General features: G+C 45.3%; 1 protein-coding gene across 4 annotated transcripts in view; it reads right to left on the minus strand.

The window, feature by feature from the left end:
* Positions 1-18,350, minus strand: part of Pde10a (phosphodiesterase 10A) — a 179,877-nt gene that overhangs the window by 47,893 nt on the left and 113,634 nt on the right. For all 4 annotated transcript variants that reach the window (XM_027401113.2, XM_027401116.2, XM_027401114.2 and 1 more), the window contains exons 4-5: positions 4,406-4,526; positions 3,090-3,139 (exon numbers count right to left, since the gene is read on the minus strand). In XM_027401113.2, coding sequence (XP_027256914.1) covers positions 3,090-3,139; positions 4,406-4,526 — 171 coding nt within the window. The remainder of the gene's footprint in view (positions 1-3,089; positions 3,140-4,405; positions 4,527-18,350) is intronic.

Consider the following 18,350-nt stretch of genomic DNA (forward strand, 5'->3'; position numbering starts at 1 on the left):
TGGATATCCCACCCGGACAGCACAGTTAAGGGGCCCAGCTCTCGCTGGAGAGGGTGTGAGAGGAGCTTCAACATCAGGCGCAAACAGTTGGAAGAAGAATAGATACATTAGTACCCTTTTCTGGATAGGAAGGTAATGGTGGGGGCAGGGGCACATGAAACAAGTGAGCAGGCATGTCAGTACTGGAGAGGGGACCGTAAACAAAGGAGCAAGAAACAACTCAGAAAGAAGATGGAATCTCATAAGACTCCAGGAATCAAACTGGAAGAAGTAGAAGGTGAACTTAACTCCATCTAGGAATAAAAAGCCATCCTTGGAGGCTGATGGGCTGAGAAGATTGGGAAAGCAACAGGCTTTCAGTTGAGTTTAAGAGTCGGCAATCCATCAGCCTGAATCCACTGTAGACCAAATGTGACAATGAAAAACGGGCATGAAATGAGACCCATTCAAACAAATAGAACCCAGGGTTCCGACCCATCAGCTCTCCTGGAGAGGAGCCACAGGAAAAGCCTCGGGTGGAAGACAAAGACTCCAAGGGAAGGCTGAGATCAAGGCAAAAAGGAAAGAAACATCTGGAGGATTGAGAAGATCGTTTCCTGTGACAGGATGCCCTGGGAGAAGGAGGCTGTCCCTACCTGGAAGGCACTGGGTAACCACAGTCCTTATGCCCCTGAGTTTTCCTGCCAGGCAGATAAAATTTCCCCCTAAATGGAACTTTTGTTCCAGGAAAACATCAGGTAAACAAATGATCACAAAAAAAAAAAAAATTGTCGACTCCCAGATGGAAAAAGAAAATGCAAGATTCAAAGTGAAAGCAAGATGCAGTAATATCTGAGTTTCAGGTGAGAGGAGGCTATGCTCTGGCCACACATCCGGAGGCTCCAAGAGATGTTAAGCCACACCCAACACAGGTGCTGTGGTGCTGGAAGGAGTGGAGTTGTGAAAAATCTGCCCCTGAGAAGATCATGTGCGTGAACCCGCCCAACCAAAGGCTGAGAGGGCCTGACACCAGCACTCTCTCACCTCACTGAGAGAGACAGAGAGAGAAGAGATGCAGAATAATACAGAGAAGGCTGCACACACTAGAAGCCTTTCCCAAGTCATCTCTGAGAAGGCTAAGCATGAAGCCAACAACAGCAGCATGACTGACCAGAGGAGTCTGGGATTCTAACTGCAGTTAAGTTGGTCTCGTGCCTCCACGCCCCCCCCCCATGGCTTGCATGTCAGCCACATGGAGGGAGCCTCCAGGGTCCTTATGCATAGCTCTCCCATCCTCCGTGCATCAGTGGCGACTCAGACCAACGTCTGTCACACGTTTGTCCAGGTGAACAGCTGGTGTCATAGTCAGGGTCCAAGTTTTAGCAGAGAGGAGACCCGCTGGGTTCCCACTTGGGCCACTTGTGTACCTGATCTCAACAGACATGATCCTAGAGACAACTACACACCTGCACAGGCAGCCTTACAACCTTGGCCATCCCTGGGTGGGAGCAATTAGATGTGGGACCCCACTGAGTACACAGTGCTCGCACACCCAAGACATCTGCAGAGGCAATGGGCATTGTTGTAGTAGTTTTCTGATAGGAACTCTTACACGAGCAGGTGTCAAAAGACAAGTGCTTCGAGACTCATGAGGGATTTGAAAAAATCTTGGATCCTCTAGGCGTTTTGATAGGATGGTGGGTATCAGAAATTAGGGGGATGGGTGTGAAGAGGAGACTGGTCAGTGGACACTGAGGTAGCGCACACAAGAGCAAGAGTGCTGTGCTGCAGCACAGGGCGCTACATCACGGAAAGCCACTTGAAGGGATTTGAGTCCGTTCGCTACAAACACACGGCTTTGGCAGGAGGTCACAGCTGGCCGACTAGGGCTCGCTCACATGGCACAGCTCATGGATATGATCATTTTGTATATTTGCATGTCAGTTAGAATAAGATTTTAATTTTAAATTAAAGACTATCCCCAAAATTTGAAGAAAAAAAAAACAATTTTAAATGAGCAGGAAAAATGCAGCTATTTACTTTCATAGGTTAACCATCTTACTAGTACAGTCTCAAGCCTTCAAAGTTGACAGAAATCTGGATAACGCACTTTCATGAATACTCTTGTCTAACTGTTCCTGACTGACAGACACAGGGGAGGGGCTGGGGCTAGAAGGTCCTCACCGCATATGAGCTTTGATATCAGCAAGAGAGACATTAGTAAACTGTCACATCACACAGGCAAGCAATGGCTGTGGACTGTGAGAGGACCAGTTATGAGGCAAGCCAACCAAGATCTGTATGCCCGCCTTCATTGTATTGTTGTACTATCCAGGAATAGTACCTTACAGATCTCGGAGCCCTTCTTCGGTCTTCCTGCTAACATGCTTCACAGCACCAACGCCACCTACATATTTAGTAATTCCAGAACACGGGAAGCATACTGCAAATCCCCAACACAAATTGCAATGGTGTGGCCTAACTCACAAAAGCAAAGCATTTACCTCATGAGCTTATGAATAAACTTTGTTATAACAAAAGCATTAAACAATTGCAATGGCATAACAAACGAGACACCAGCAGTGAAGATGGTGAAATTCCACTGCACGTATGTGCAGACCACGGGCTGTGTCACATGGACTCGATCAGAAATCCAGGAGCAGCCACAGAGGCAGACAGACTCCGACCCAGGTTTAGCTGCCCCACCCAGTGCTTTTAACATACTCACCTTTCAAAGCCTTAGGGAAAAAAAAAATCACATGACGCTAACCTTCGTTCTTATTTAGTCTGAGGTAGAGGAAGTGCCGAAAGCACACAGGCCCTCCTCTGTGGCGTCACAGCCCATGGGACTGAAGTAACTTTTATAGGAAACACGCCTTCTAGACATACCAAGCACATACTAAAAACCAAAGCAAGAACCTACAAATCAATGGCATGTTAGGACTGCCGGCTGCCGTTCCTGACAGGCAGCAACCATACGGACAAGTCAAGTGCAAACAGGCCTGAAGGTACTCATTATGACACGCCTGCCGTTTGCAGTACAGTAGATTCTTAGAGCGCTTTTGAGGCTTTCTTATCTAGAGCACCAAGATCTAAATATAGATACTTACATTATTGCACTCTCCAAGGAAGTACAGTGCAAATCCGTCGGCTTTTGTGGCTGCCAAGGCAATAAGAAAAAAGAAGGAAGAAACTAATCTCAATGGAAGAATGCAACATCACGGATCCTACAATGAGACTCGAGTACCAGCCTTTGCCTGGATGGGTTAACATAACAGTGTGCCACGTGGCTTTGCCCAACAGCATAATCAGAAGGTTCCCAGCTTTCACCACTGACTGCAGGTATGTTCACAGCATCGTCCAATGCACAAAGTACAGGCTGCACACCTGTTGGACCTTCAATCATCACAGTGACAGAGGGGCACTGAATTTCATTTCTTAAGTATAAAAAAAAAGCCACAACAATACTGAATAATTAAGCGCCAATCAAAAAATATTATGTAAATATATACATAGCCCTGAAATGAACAGATTTTAACTTACATATGTCTTCCGGATCATCCAAAGGCAATTATCATAATACTCTATGTCCTGGGGGGGTGGGGTGTCACCCAAATTTAAGTTCCCTATAACTCACTTGGGTCTGTGCGTATTTGGGTGGGTAGCTAGCCTAGTTCATCGGAAGCCTCTTGATCAGCAAAACAGTGGGGTCCTAAGCTCACTTTGTGGGGTGACGATAATAATGAGCCAGTCAGCACATGTGGTAGCCTGCAGAGTGCCTGGCACAAGGTGAAGCCACAAGAAACACTGCTGTCCACATGTCCAGGGTGGGTTTTTTTTTTTTTTTTAATTCTCAGATTAAAAACTTGAAAGACTCAGTTTCATAGTGGACAACTGAAAATAGCATGTCCTGAAGGATTCAGCATCCTGTCTACAGTATAAGCCCATTTCTGGCTATCCAAGTGAGTTCAAAGCATGTTTGCCTCCCTTAAAAAACTGACCAGCTTGTCTTCAGAGACAGAACACTAAGCTGGTTGGGCACAGTTGGGGAAGATCTGGGAGGAGTTGGAAGAGGAGGATATACTGTATGGAATTGTCAAAGAATACATTAAAACATTGTTTTAAAAGTCTGGCATCTTCCTTTCCAAAGATGTGATTTAACTCAATACAAAGAAAAGCAGGTGTCGGACCCAGGTGGGAGCCACTGCTTACAGCAGGCAGGCAATTATTTGATCTCTGGTCATTCAGAGATTTGTGGGTTCATTCATTCTGGTAGCTTCACACTCAAATACTTCTGTTACAAGCTGAGCCAAACAACAGAAGGCAGTGAAGAGTCCCACCCCCCACTCCCACCCCCAGCGGGACAAAGGCCTTTTGTACTCTTTGCAAAGTGACCGGACCTGAGAGGGAGTGCAGCGTGCCTTACCTATCCTGATGATGCTGCTCAGCTCGTAGAGGAGCAGGTGGTTGTCCCCTCCGGTGTCCAGGCGCTGCTCTATGTAGCTGTTCAGCTCGTACACAACCCCCTGCATGTTCGTGTCCTGGTACTTTAACACAAAGATAACAGAAGTGAGGCGTGGTTGAAGCACAGTAAAACCCCTAGCATAGAAAGAATGCCGATTCTACAGGTGCAGGCTCTGTTTGGAGTTGCTTGCAGAGCACGGCTAACCGTGTAAGACAGGTAGACTGAAAACTAAACCTGCTATGGCTCCTCATCGAACAGTAATCTTCAAACTGCACCTGTGGCAGCTTATTCACACAAGAACATCACGTGTTATAAATTACAACTTTTACCTGTGACAGCCTAACTGGTCAAAGAGTTCAAAGGATCTCCTGAAGACGGTGTGACATCATACTAGGTGAACTATGACTCCATGGGCTCAGGGTTGGGCAGTGTGCTCTGAGGCTGCAGTCTCGGCTAGGGCACCCTGTCATGCCAGCAGAGAGGATGCACAGGGTGCCCAGTCAGATCACACTGCCCCTCTCTAAGGTGAAGAAACCGAAGCCTCTCACTGCTCTCCCTGCCCCATGCTCACCTCACAAACCCTGTGTTCCAAATAGCCAGCATTGCAAACCAGAAATAAAACAAAATTGGTCTATTCCGGGCTGGAGAGATGGCTCAGAGGTTAAGAGCACCGGCTGCTCTTTCAGAGGCCCTGAGTTCAATTCCCAGCAACCACATGGTGGCTCACAACCATCCATTATGAGATCTGGTGCCCTCTTCTGGTGTGCAGATATACGTGGAAGCAGAATGTTGTATACATAATAAATAAATAAATAAATAAATAAATAAATAGAATCTTTAAAAAAAAATCCATCTATTCCTCAGCTGAAAACCTTCCTGGGCTTCCCAGCTTACTAGGGAAATAGACCAGCACCTCCAGCAAGCACTGCTACTGTCCACCAGGGACACTGCCTCTCCAGTCCCTATCCCTGCACAATCAAGGTCTCAACTTTGACACCTCTCTCTTTCTGGGCTGCTTATGCATCTTTCATTCCAAAGATCTTCTACTTGTGGCACAAATGTTATGTGTAAAACCTGTCTGTGTACTGAGCCGGGGACTCTGTCAGTCGGTCACCCGACACCACAAGGCATGTCTACAATAGGTCCCTCTTCAGCTCACACTCTAATGGAAAGGTGTAGGTGGCCAGGAGTTAAGTCCATCTTTCCCAAGTGCAAAGCAGAGAGGACACAGTGAGTCCCCCAGCTGGACCACTTGGGTCACGGGTGCTTAGTGAGCCCCGGGGCCTACCCTGATTACCACAGGAAAATGCAGGGCTGGTGAGCCACAGTGTGCAACTATAGCGGCCTGGCTGCCACCTCAAGCCATGGCTTAGGGCTCTCACTAAGAACCAGGCTATGTAAAGAGCCTGTACTTGCAGTGAGCCAGGAACAAACACGAAGACTTCCTTCATCTGACTACGTCCCCTGAAACCACTTACAAGTTAAACCTCAGGGTGGCAGGAGGCCAAGTGGCTATATTCGGTGTCCAGAGATGAATAGAGTAGTATTAGCACAATGGACTAAATCAAAGCTGCCACCAGCAAGGCCCCATCTGCAAAGGACTGACGTCTGGCCAGATGACTGGGTGTTCCTGCCTATCAACAAACAGGGCAGCCCTCTGACATGCTTTCATGTCTCTAACCAGAAAGTTATGAGTGAGAAAGAGAGAGAGCGAGCAGAAATACGACCTGATCACCATGGCAGACTTGCCAATGAATTGTCAGGGGAAGAAACCAGTTCATAGGCTTGAACCTTTTAAATCAAGAATGGGAGGCCAGGCCCAGGGGAACAAGGACATTGCTATACAACCAACAATACATAAAGCAGACTTCCTCCCTCCTTCCCCACAAGCCTGCAGCTCCCTACCTCAATAACTGTGCAAGAAGTTACCCAAACTGGAGGACCACTGAACATAACCTCCTCCTTGACCACTGGCCACCAGACCATGCCTGTGACGAATTGTTGCTGGATTCTGTCTCAGGAACAGATTGCTATCACACCCCATCTATCGTCCAGATTGAGACTCTTCCAGACTCCCACTACAAAGGGGCACCAGTATGGTGACAGAATCTGCATAGGAGTCCAAGCAGTTCAAATCTTGATGCTCCCAGAACAGCACTGAGCAGGTAACAGCCTGGGGAGCATCCTCTGGAAATCGCTCTGGAGGATGCTATAGCATAATCTACTGTCACAAATGCCCTTCCCGGCCCAACCGCTAACCAGAATGCTGGCTCTGAAGTCTCCCCGAGTGCTGGGAACGCACTTCTCTGAGACATACACTGACCTGGAGAAAGCTGAGTGGAGAGAGTGACCATGTCAAAAGCCCTACTACACATCCTGGGTTCATTTATTTTGTGGGGTGTGTGTGTGTGTCTGTGTGTGTGCGAGAGAGAGAGAGAAAGAGAGAGAGAGAGTGTGTGTGTGTGTGTGTGTGTGTGTGTGTGTGTGTGTGTGTATGTGTGTGTGTGTGTGAATTCTGCAAACTGACCCCCTGAGCCTCACATTTGCCAGAGCTAAACTGAACTAAATCCCTGGCCTTCAGATGTTTCTCTTCCATGAACACACACATTTGTGTGTGTGTGTGTGTGTGTGTGTGTGTGTGTGTGTGTGTGTGTGTGTGTGTTTCTTGGGGGCAGAGGGAGAATCAGCACATGGACAAATGAGTAGCTGAGCCCTGGTACAAATGGCTTCCCAGCAAGTCCTTCACAGCCTGGCAACAACCTTTGATCACAGTCTTTGCCCTACTGAGGTCAGCACCCAGCAGCTTTCCATCTCTTCTGGACAAGAATCAGTTGTCATAGACCACACACACACACACACACACACACACACGTATCCTGTGACGGGGATGAAATACTTATTGTGGAATGTTATCTCTGGGCTCTGAGTTTCTCATCTGTGTGACAGACAGACAAACTAGATACCTTGTGACTCAGAGCAAAGGGAGTCAGGTACTGTATAGTTTCCCAAAGCTTGGGATGAGAGTGGACACCCTCACCTTCAGTTCCTGTCCATGCTGATCTCTTGTGGAAGAAAGAGTCTTTAGCAGTATAACCCACTGAACACAGAGCTTCACAGAGAGGGCAATGACAGAAAACTAAACCCAAAGTCTGTCAAGTTCTATCCAACCGATGCTATGGTGAAGCCTCACTGTGTCCTCAGCCATCACTAAGAGCCCACTGTGGTGCCTTGGGGAAACTGTGACTTGTCTACAGTGTGGACACTGAACACACTTCCTCAGGCGGCATAGTAAGCACTTTACATGCTGAGCTATGTCTCTGGCTCAGTTTAGGCATTTTAAAGTAAGCAATGCTATAAATAAAGACTTTATTTTATTTTGGTCACACAGACACCATAAGCTGAAGAATCCTAATGTCTCTACAACAGAGCACTAGCAGTGAACAACCAACAAAGTCCACAGAGGCAGAGGCACACTGGTAGCTTGGGGTGAGGGACTGGCTTCCAGCAGCCATTATGTTAAACTTGGTGATAAGTACTTGCCTAACATCTGCAAGACCCAGGGATCCACCTTCAACACCTCTGGAAAATAGGTAAGAACAGCAATGGCTACAGGCACAGGAGGTTTACCTTAGAGCTATGGGAAGGGGGAAAGGCCCAACCAGTCTGAGGAATGTTATACTCTCTGTGAAGAGGCAGACATGTAGAGAAAGCTAGAGAAGATGGGAGACAGAGTGGAGGGATGACCTGCAGGGCACCTGCTCAGGAGTAAGCACAGCATCCTCCATCGTGTCAGGCACCACCCTAGGGATTCACACTGAGGTGGGCAATCAGGCAGGATCCCATAAACAGGCAGGGTTTGCTTCTGAAAACATATCGTCAACTCAATGCAAAGAAATAGAAATAATAAAAGCTCATAGTAATGAAGAATATTGGGTTCAAGGGCTTGATAAGGAATATGACAGGGTGCAAAGGGCCATTTGAATAATGATTTAGGAAAGGGAGAATGGTGTACTTAGTCATGAACCATGATTAGCTCCAGGAGTCCTCCTGAAGAAAGGGAGGTGGGATTATGCGAGTCAGGGGGATCAAGGTCATGAAGAGGAACCCACAAAGACAGCTGACCTGAGCTCCTGGTGGGAGCACATGGACTCTGGATCAACAATTAGGGAGCCTGCATGGGTCCCACCTAGGCCCTCTGCACGTGTGTGACAGTTGTGTGGCTTGGTTTGTTTCTAAGAATCCTAGCAGTGAGATCAGGACCTGTCCCAGGCACCTAGCTGGCTTTTGGGAACCTGCTCCCCATGCTGGGTTACCTTGCCCAGCTTTTTTGCAGGGGTGGGGGAGCTCTCTAGTAAAGTCAACTTGATGCGGCATGCTTTGTTCAAGCCCATGGGAGGCCTGCCCCTTTCTGAATGCAGAGGAAGAGAGAATGGGGAGGGGGCTGGATGTGAGTGTGTGGAATGGGGATGGGAGGAGAGGAGGGGGGGAACTGTGGTTGGTATGTAAAATAAATGAAAATCTTTTATTAAATGAAATAAAATTTTAAAAAAAGAAAAAGAAAATTGCTGTGGAGGAAAGGTAATGAGAACACAAGGAGATGATGTAGTGGAAGTGCTGGGCCCAGCATATGGGCGTCTGGGTGTCTGGGTCCCTGGGAATTAAAGGTTCTCATCGGTGTGCAAGCACACCAGTGTGCAAGCAAAGCTTTGGCTCTCCGCAGGTTCAAGTTCTTGTTGGGGGGAATTAATAAGAAAACATGAGCGAATAGTCCGTCTTTGAACAAAAAAAATCAAACACCTTGTTGAGAATCTTCGACAGAAGAACAACAGTTGGATCTATCAAGGGACACTATTTCTAGGTATTTTCTTTTTTTAATTTTTATATAACAAATTAAATCTTAGGCAAAAAAGAAAAAGAAATTGTTGAAAATTCTGCCCCAATCCCAGGGTAAATTCACTTAATATTCCCTCCCCCCAAAAACACAAGCCAGAAACTCAGCATCAATTTTAAAAGTCAAACATTCTCACACACTCCTTCCGGAGATAAGCTGATTTGATGTTTAACTCGAAAAGCAGTGATGTAGGAAAATATTACGTCCTTGCTTCCTAGTTAAGCCATTGTGTTTCCTCAATTATACCACACAGTAGTCTCAAATCTGAGTTGGTGCGGTGTCTGTTGTCATTGTGTGATATGATAGCTTGTGAGATGCAAACTGCCTATGTTGTATGTGTGTCAGAACCAAGGCTGCACTGAAGTCCTGTGATGCAACAGGGTCAAGCAGTGCCAGGCACACCTTCGATTCACCTGTCACAGTCACCAGATCCTCCCCCCACACACACATCCCCTCCACAACGCGTCCCCACACAATTACTCATAAAACCTCATAGGCGATCACAGTCTACAGTTTAAGTCACTGTGACTTGCAGTGTTTAGTGTGGCGATGTTTTGCATAGGTCTGTAGTGTGGCAAATGAGAAGCTATAGTTACCAAGGCTAGGCTGTACCATGCAGGCTTGTGTACTAGTGTGTGTGTGTGTGTGTGTGTGTGTGTGCAGAAATGCCCTCTAATGAATATATCCCTGATGTCAAACAACTTGCCACTGCTTTGCTATGTGTGAAACCTAGATCTGAGGACCCTTGGGTCTCCTGCTCCTATTTCTTTTTTTTTTTATTTGAATTACAGACAAGATTGAATTACATGACAATCACAGTTCCCTTCTCCCTCCCTTCCTCCCCTACCAGCCCCCCCAACTAAAACCCTACCTATCGCATATCCTTTCTTCTATTCTTCCTCTGACTCAAACTTTCTGCTCCCTCATGACCTCTGCATCCTTCCTCTTCTTACCTTCTCATTCTCCTAGCTCCCTCCCCCCTCTTCCCATGCTCTCAATTTGCTCAGGGAATGGTGACCCTTTCCCCTTCTCCAGGGGACAATGTTTGTCTCTTTTAGGGTCCTCCTTATTTACTAGTTTCTCTAGCAGTGTGGATTGTAGGCTGGTAATCCTTTACTCTATGTCTAAAATCCACATATGAGTCAGTACATATCATGTTTGTCTTTTTGTGATTGGGTTACCTCGCTCAGAATAGTTTCTTCTAGTTCCATCCATTTTCCTGCAAATTTCAAGATTCCATTGTTTTTTTTCCGCTGAGTAGTACTCCATTGTATAAATGCACCACATTTTCTCTATCCATTCTTCGGTTGAGGGGCACCAAGGCTGCTTCCAGTTTCTGGCTATTACAAATAGTGCTGCTATGAACATCATTGAACAGATGTCCTTGTTGTACGAATGTGCTTCTTTTGGGTATATGCCTAGGAGTGGAATCGCTGGATCTTGTGGTAGACTGATTCCCATTTTCTTGAGGAGTCGCCATACTGATTTACAAAGTAGCTGTACAAGTTGGCACTCCCACCAGCAGTGGAGAAGTGTTCCCCTTTCTCCACATCCTCTCCAACATAAACTGTCATTGGTGTTTTTGATTTTAGCCATTCTGACAGGAGTAAGATGGTATCTCAGAGTTGTTTTGATTTGCATTTCCCTGATGGCTAAGGATGTTGAACACTTTTTATGTGTCTTTCAGCCATTTTAGATTCCTCTATTGAGAATTGTCTGTTTAGTTCTTTACCCCACTTTTTATTTGGATTGTTTGGTGTTTTTGGAGACTAGCTTCTTGAGTTCTTTGTATATTTTGGAAATCAGTCCTCTGTCAGATGTGGGGTTGGTAAATATCTTTTCCCAGTCTGTGGGCTGCCATTTTGTCTTGCTGACTGTGTCCTTTGCCTTACAGAAGCTTCTCAGTTTCAGGAGGTCCCATTTATCAATTGTTGATCTCAGTGTCTGTGCTACTGGTGTTATGTTCAGGAAGTGGTCTCCTGTACCAATTAATTCAATGGTATTTCTCACTTTATCTTCTAATAGGTTCAGTGTGGCTGGGTTTATATTGAGGCCTTTTATCCATTTTGACTTAAGTTTTGTGCAGGGTGAAAGACTTGGGTCTATCTGTAGTCTTCTACATGTCCGCATCCAGTTATGCCAGCACCATATGTTGAAAATGTTCTCTTTGTTCCAGCGTATATATTTGGATTATTTGCCAAAAATCAGGTGTCTGTAGGTGTGTGGGTTAATATCAGGGTTTTCAACTCTATTCCATTGGTCTACCTGTCTAATAAACAGCCAATACCAAGCTGTTTTCAGGACTATAGCTCTGTAATAGAGCTTGAAGTCAGGGATGGTAACGCCTCCAGAAGTTCCTTTATGGTACAGGGTTGTTTTGGCTATCCTGGGTCTTTTGTTTCTCCATATAAAGTTGAGAATTGTTCTTTCAAGGTCAGTGAAGAATTGTGTTGGGATTTTGATGGGGATTGCCTTGAATCTGTAGATTGCTTTTGGCAAGATTGCCATTTTTACTATGTTGATCCTGCCTATCCAAGAGCATGGGAAATCTTTCCATTTGGTATCTTCTTTAATTTCTTTCTTTAGAGACTCAAAATTCTTACGGTACAGGTCTTTCACTTTTTTGGTTAGTGTTACCCCAAGGTATTTTATGATGTTGGTGGCAATTGTAAAGGGTGATGTTTCTCTGATTTCTTTCTCCACCAATGTGTCATCTGTATATAGAAGGGCTACAGATTTTTTTTGAGTTAATCTTGTATCATGCCACTTTGCTGAAGGTGTTTATCAGCTGTAGGGGTTCCCTGGTAGAGTTTTTTGATTCACTTATGTAGACTATCATATCATTTGAAAATAGTGAGAGTTTGACTTCTTCCTTTCTGATTTGTATTCCCTTGATCTCCTTTTGTTGTCTTATTGCTCTAGCTAGAAATTCAAGGACAATGTTGAAGAGGTATGGAGAGAGTGGACAGCCTTGTCTTGTTCCTAATTTTAGAGGAATTGCATTGAGTTTCTCTCCATTTAATTCGATGTTGGCTGTCAGCTTGCTGTATATTGCTTTCATTATGTTGAGGTATGTTCCTGTTATCCCTGATTTCTCCAAGACCTTTATCATGAAGGGGTGTTGGATTTTGTCAAAGGCTTTTTCAGCATCTAGTGAGATGATCATGTGTTTTTTTTTTTCCTCAGTCTGTTTATATGGTGGAGTACATTGATGGATTTTCATATGTTGAACCATCCTTGCATCCCTTGGATGAAGCTTACCTTGGATGAATCGTGATGGATGATTTCTCTGATGTCTTCTTGGATTCGATTGTCCAGTATTTTATTGAGAATATTTGCATCAATGTTCATGAGGGATATTGGTCTGAGTTCTCTTTCTTAGTTGTGTCTTTGTGTGGCTTGGGTATCAAGGTTATTGAAGCCTCATAAAAAGAGTTTGGTAATAACCCTTCTGCTTCTATTGTGTGGAATACTTTGAGGAGAATTGGTATTAGTTGTACTTTGAATTTCTGGTAGAATTCTGCACTGAAGCCATCTGGCCCTGGGCTTTTTTTTTTTTTTGGTTGGGAGACTTCTGATGACTGCTTCAATTTTATTAGGGGTTATAGGTCTATTTACGTTGCTTATCTGCTCTTGATTTAATTTTGGTAAGTGAAATCTGTCCAGAAAATTGCCCATTTCTTTAGATTTTCAAATTTTGAGGAATATAGATTTTCGAGTATGACCTGATGATTCTCTGGATTTCCTTTGTGTCTGTTGTTATGCCCCTCTTTTTATTCCTGATTTTATTAATTTGCATGTTCACTCTTTGTTGTTTGGTAAGTTTGGATTAAGGTTTGTCTATCTTGTTGATTTTCTCAAAGAACTAACTCTTTGTTATATTGATTCTTTGTATTGTTCTCCTAGTTTCCATTTTATTGATTTCAGCCCTCAATTTGATTATTTCCTGGCGTCTGCTCCTCTGGGGTGTATTGGCTTCTTTGTTTTCTAAAGCTTTCAGTTGTGCTGTTAATTCTCTAGTGTGATTATTCTCCTCTTTCTTCATGTGGGCATTTAGTGTTATGAACTTTCCTCTTAGCACTGCTTTCAAAATATCCCATAGGTTTGGATATGTTATGTCTGCATTCTCATTGAATTCTAGGAAATCTTTAATTTCTTTATTTATTTCTTCCTGGACCCATGGATTGTGCAATGGGGTGTTACTTAATTTCCATGTCTGTAGTTTTCTATAGTTTGTGTTGCTGTTCTAGGTATTTTCTGCATTCCTTCCTTCACAACAAAGATGTATGTTCAACAGCAATGTTCCTGACACCTGGGGCTCAGTGGACCAGGACCAGCTGCACATCTGGGCTTCAAACAATTCTTCCATGGTATTATCTCTAAATGCATATACTCTGGTGTGGGTTCATAGCTGCTGAGAATGACGCCGTGAAACAGCTAACCATTTGAAATCTTGTGAGAAAGGAATGCTGTTCAGCTCCCATTTTTAGTTGTTATCGCATGGTTCGGTACTAAGCTTCAGACTAAATGGTCTCCATTGACTGCCACAGAACCAATGTGTCTTTTAAATAACACTGTCCCATCACACAATCAGAAACACTTCTTTGTAGCCAAATGGTCATTGTGTTTGATCTACTGCTATTACGGTGGGCTTTGCCCAAAGTGTGAGCAAGCAGATCCAGTAATAAACAGTCAAGAGCTTCACCCAGGGGGAAATGTTTTGCATCCGATCCACTCGGGACACTTGCCACACTCAGTCATGGTCGAGCTCCTTAGGGGCTTTCAAAGCTGCTGGAGTAACCCGCAGCAAAGGCTGAGACAAACAACCCAGCGCCTAGGAAGAGAAGTGTTCTTTCACACATTCACAAATTCAAATGCCGGAAGCTACTTCATCTGATGTGTTTGATAATGGGGGGTGTGGAGGGGCTTCCCTGGCAGGCATCCCAAGGGCTCTTCCTCACTAGAGTGTAATGACTATCTAGGTGGGAAACACTTGTTGGGCTGTTTCATCTCTGGAATAAAGAATGTTCCTGTTTTCCTTATGGGTCTGGGGCACGGCACCTCTTAAGTGTTCTTGGAGGCTGTGCTTGCTAATGCCATCAACTTGACAGGATCCAGAGGGCACTTAGGATACAAGCGTCTCCAAGCTGTGTCTGAGAGGGACTTTCTAGGTTGGGTTGGTTGAGGTGGAACCACCTACCTTGCATGGAGATGATAACACACCGTGGGCTGGCATCCTGGGCTGCCGGGTGCCAACATCCATCTCTCTCTCTCTGCTCCCTGACCTCAGCTGCAAAGTGACAGATAGCTGTTCCAGGCTGCTGCCAAGGCTTTCCCAACAGGGTGGACTGCCACCTGAGCGGTGAGCCAAACAAGCTCTTCCTTCTTCAAGGTGTCTATCCCAGTCACAACAAGGGGGGAAGTTACTAATACAGCCCCCAAGTTTTATGGATCCGTTAATCGTCAAAGTGACAGGTTCTCTGCTGGCCTTCCACACACTTGTCCATAAGTATTATCTTGAATTATACAAAGCTACTTCATAGCTAATGCCCGCCCCCAACACAGACACACACACACACACACACACACACACACACACACACACACACTCACACATATACATACACACACATACAGTATGCCTGATAAGTATTTACACTAACACACACTTCAGGCTGTAGGTTTTATAAGGTGATTGCTAATTCTTCACTTAGATTTAAAATCATATGCTTTCTCTCTCTCAGCATGCCCTCACTTTGTTCTTTTCTATTGTTTGGGATTTTTTTTTTCTGGTTACCTTGAGATGGCCTCTAAGGTACTCAATCCATCGGGTGTCAGACTCATTACATGGTAGAGGCTGTCCCTGAACTCCCTAGCCTCCTGCTCCTGCCTCTCATGTGCTGGGACTACATGCATACGCTCACTTCTACCCTCGGCTATATCATGCCAGCTAAGGCTGATGGCTGGAGGGAGACATAGTTACTCCAGGTCCTCCCCCTTGCCTCCTGAGTCCAGCCCCTGGGTGGTCACTGTCACTCTTGAAGAGTGAGCCACCTTTTAAAGCTTCGCTTTGGAATTGACTGAGATATGCTGTAAAAATCAGTCACATTAACTTATATTTGCACTTTTTTTTTTTTTGAGACAGGGTTTCTCTGTATTGTTTTGGAGGCTGTCCTGGAACTTGCTCTGTAGACCAGGCTGGCTTCGAACTCACAGAGATCTGCCTGCCTCTGCCAAGAGATGGGATTAAAGCCATGCACCACCAATGCCTGGCTATATGTGCACTTTTATGCAATTCAATGCTAATAGAACTTTACCCTGAAGGGGAGGTGCTGGTGCCTGTCCTTGTGGACACTGAGGCAGCCTACTTCCCTTTACACCCACCTATACAGAAGATCCCATTCCCTCACAGAGAAGCTCCAAGTCTTTTCATCTCCCTGCTTCTTCCACTTTATATGTTCAGCTATGACTAGGTTCTCTGCCAAGCCATTAGAATATCTCTCATAGGAGGCTTGAGAGGTGCCCCTGCAGTTAAGGGCGCTGGCTGCTCTTCTAGAGGACCCTGGTTCAATTTCCCACACCCACACGGTGGCTCACAACCATCTATTAACTCCAGTTCAGGAGACCAGAAGGTGTCAGACACTGCTCAAATTATCTGTGGACTCCCCTTGGGCAGCTAGTCCAGTGATCCTTGGTGGGGGAGGAGTTTCTACAGGGATCATTCTCACTTTCTGGGAGTTGGAGCACCTGAAAGAGCAGCCTCCACAAGGCACAGGGTGTACTTCGGGCCCCTGCTGCTCCATTACCCAGCTTCAGCTCTATATTCCCCACCAAGAAAGGTTAAGTTTCAAAGAGAAAAAAAAGAATAAAAAAACACTACAGAGTAAGCAAAGAAACAAGAAGGACATAAATAGCAAAGCGGAAATCATTTGTCTGAAGTCAAAAATATTCCCCAAAGAAAATAAGATCAACCCTTCAGGCCACTTGCTTCTGTGTGAAATACAGCCTTGCTCTCAGTTCAGGGGCTGTAGGAAATAGTGCTCTGCTGCTCATTAGGCTGAGGAGGGGTGGGGGCATCCCCAGTCCCACTTTTGTGTCTCCATCTTACAGCCTAAGCATTTGAATACTAGGAATTCAACAAAACTCAATCTTAATTGAGTTTCTTGGCAAGGCTGTTTTCAGTTTTTTGGAGCCTTCATCTCTTCACCAGGCACAAAGGCTGCACCTGGATTGTCACCTTCCTGATTCTCCCTCCCTGCTACCATCCCCTCCTGTGCCTGGGGACTGAACCTGCTCTGTTCTAAGCCCTCTGGGATGAACAGTGCCAGCTATAGTCTGTCCCCTCCCTGCATGCCACACCACTTGCCAGAACAGAGCTGAGGATGGGCACACAGCACAAAGTGCCTATCAAAATCAGGTCACTCAGAAAGTCCCATGATGTTATGAGTATTTCATTTATGCAGAGGAGGGAAGAAAAGCTGGCTACCCCGTGAAAAGCAATTACTTTAGAGCTGTCATTGAATGGCCTTCTCTTTCTTAACTAAATCACACACACACACACACACACACACACACACACACACACACACACACACACACACACACACACACACACAAACACACACAAATTGAGTCAAGGAGAAAACTGAAGCTGTGGGGAATCCGGGTAACTGTGGCTGCTGTATTTGTAAGTCTAAAGGCAACCTTGCCAAAGTTTCAAGACCAACAAAGCCAAGCTGAAAATGACCACCTGGGGCTTACTTAAAATCCTCTTCCCAAAAGGATGGCTCATAAAGTAAATAACAATATCCTGGGGAGAGTAATGACACACGGGATCCCAATTTAACACAGAGAGAGCCTGGTGTGGCTCCAGGACTGGGTTGACAGTGACCATTAACATTCCCTCAGAACACCTGGCAAAGCAATCTGTCCGTCCACCTAGGAAAAACCTGGCAGTCACACTTCCAGGGACTATGCTAAGTCCTGTCCCCTCAAGGCCCCGGATCACTTAACTCTGAAGGTGATGTCACTCACCCTCTCATCTGTCAGGAAAGTCTGTGAGACACAGACATGAAAAGATAAGAGGTATGGGGAAACTAGCCAGCCATTCACAAGTACCATCAGAAAGAAAGAAAGAAAAAAAGAAAGAAAGAAGGAAGGAAGGAAGGAAACAATGGGCTCCCCCACAAGCTCCACAACTACATTTAAAATGGTTTGTGAAGGAAGGTCTGTCCTCACTATGTGAGGGGACATGGGACACAATGGGACATGGGACAAAAGCTAACTTTTGTGTGGGGAAGGACCTACAGAAAATGAATATTAGGGAAGCATTTGTTTTCTCAGGAGAACTCAAATCCAGTGAGTGATTATCAATGGGCTAACTGTAGGGGTGGAAACACAGATACAATCTTAAATGTGATGGCCCGAGGTGAGCAAAAGTAGGTAGTCACTACAGAACTCACAGTTAGCAGGGCACACAGTGGCCCTGGAGGTCTTAGAGAATGTTGAGGATCAGCAGAGTTAAGACAACAAACACAAGGGGCTGATGTGCCAAGAAACACCAGTGAGAACACCCCAAACAGAGGGGTTTCAGTTAAGTGTGAAACTCCCCACATCAGGTTGGCTTAGTAAATCCAAAGCATTTATACCAATATTCTAATGAATACCATGCATTCCAAGAGCTAACAGCAGCCTTTTATAAATACTGGGGGGCGGAGGGGGGGGCAGGATTAACATTATGGAAGAAAACTTCAAAATGGACTCCATTCCTGTCACAATTCCATTTCTGAGAGTACAACAACACATAACTGTAGGGTTCTGCACTTAGGAGCCCCAGACGTGCCCACAAAGTGGCACATCTAACTGAGAGATGAGATAGCTTTTCATATTGATCACATCTCTCCCTGTTCTGGTCAGAGCTTCCTTCTTTCTTTTCTTTTTCATCTTTTGTTGATTTGTTTGTCCATTTTTGTCTTTTCGAGACAGGGTCTCACTATGTAGCCCTGGCTGTTTTGG

This window comes from Cricetulus griseus, chromosome 2 (assembly GCF_003668045.3).
Source record: "Cricetulus griseus strain 17A/GY chromosome 2, alternate assembly CriGri-PICRH-1.0, whole genome shotgun sequence".
Lineage (NCBI taxonomy): Eukaryota > Metazoa > Chordata > Mammalia > Rodentia > Cricetidae > Cricetulus > Cricetulus griseus.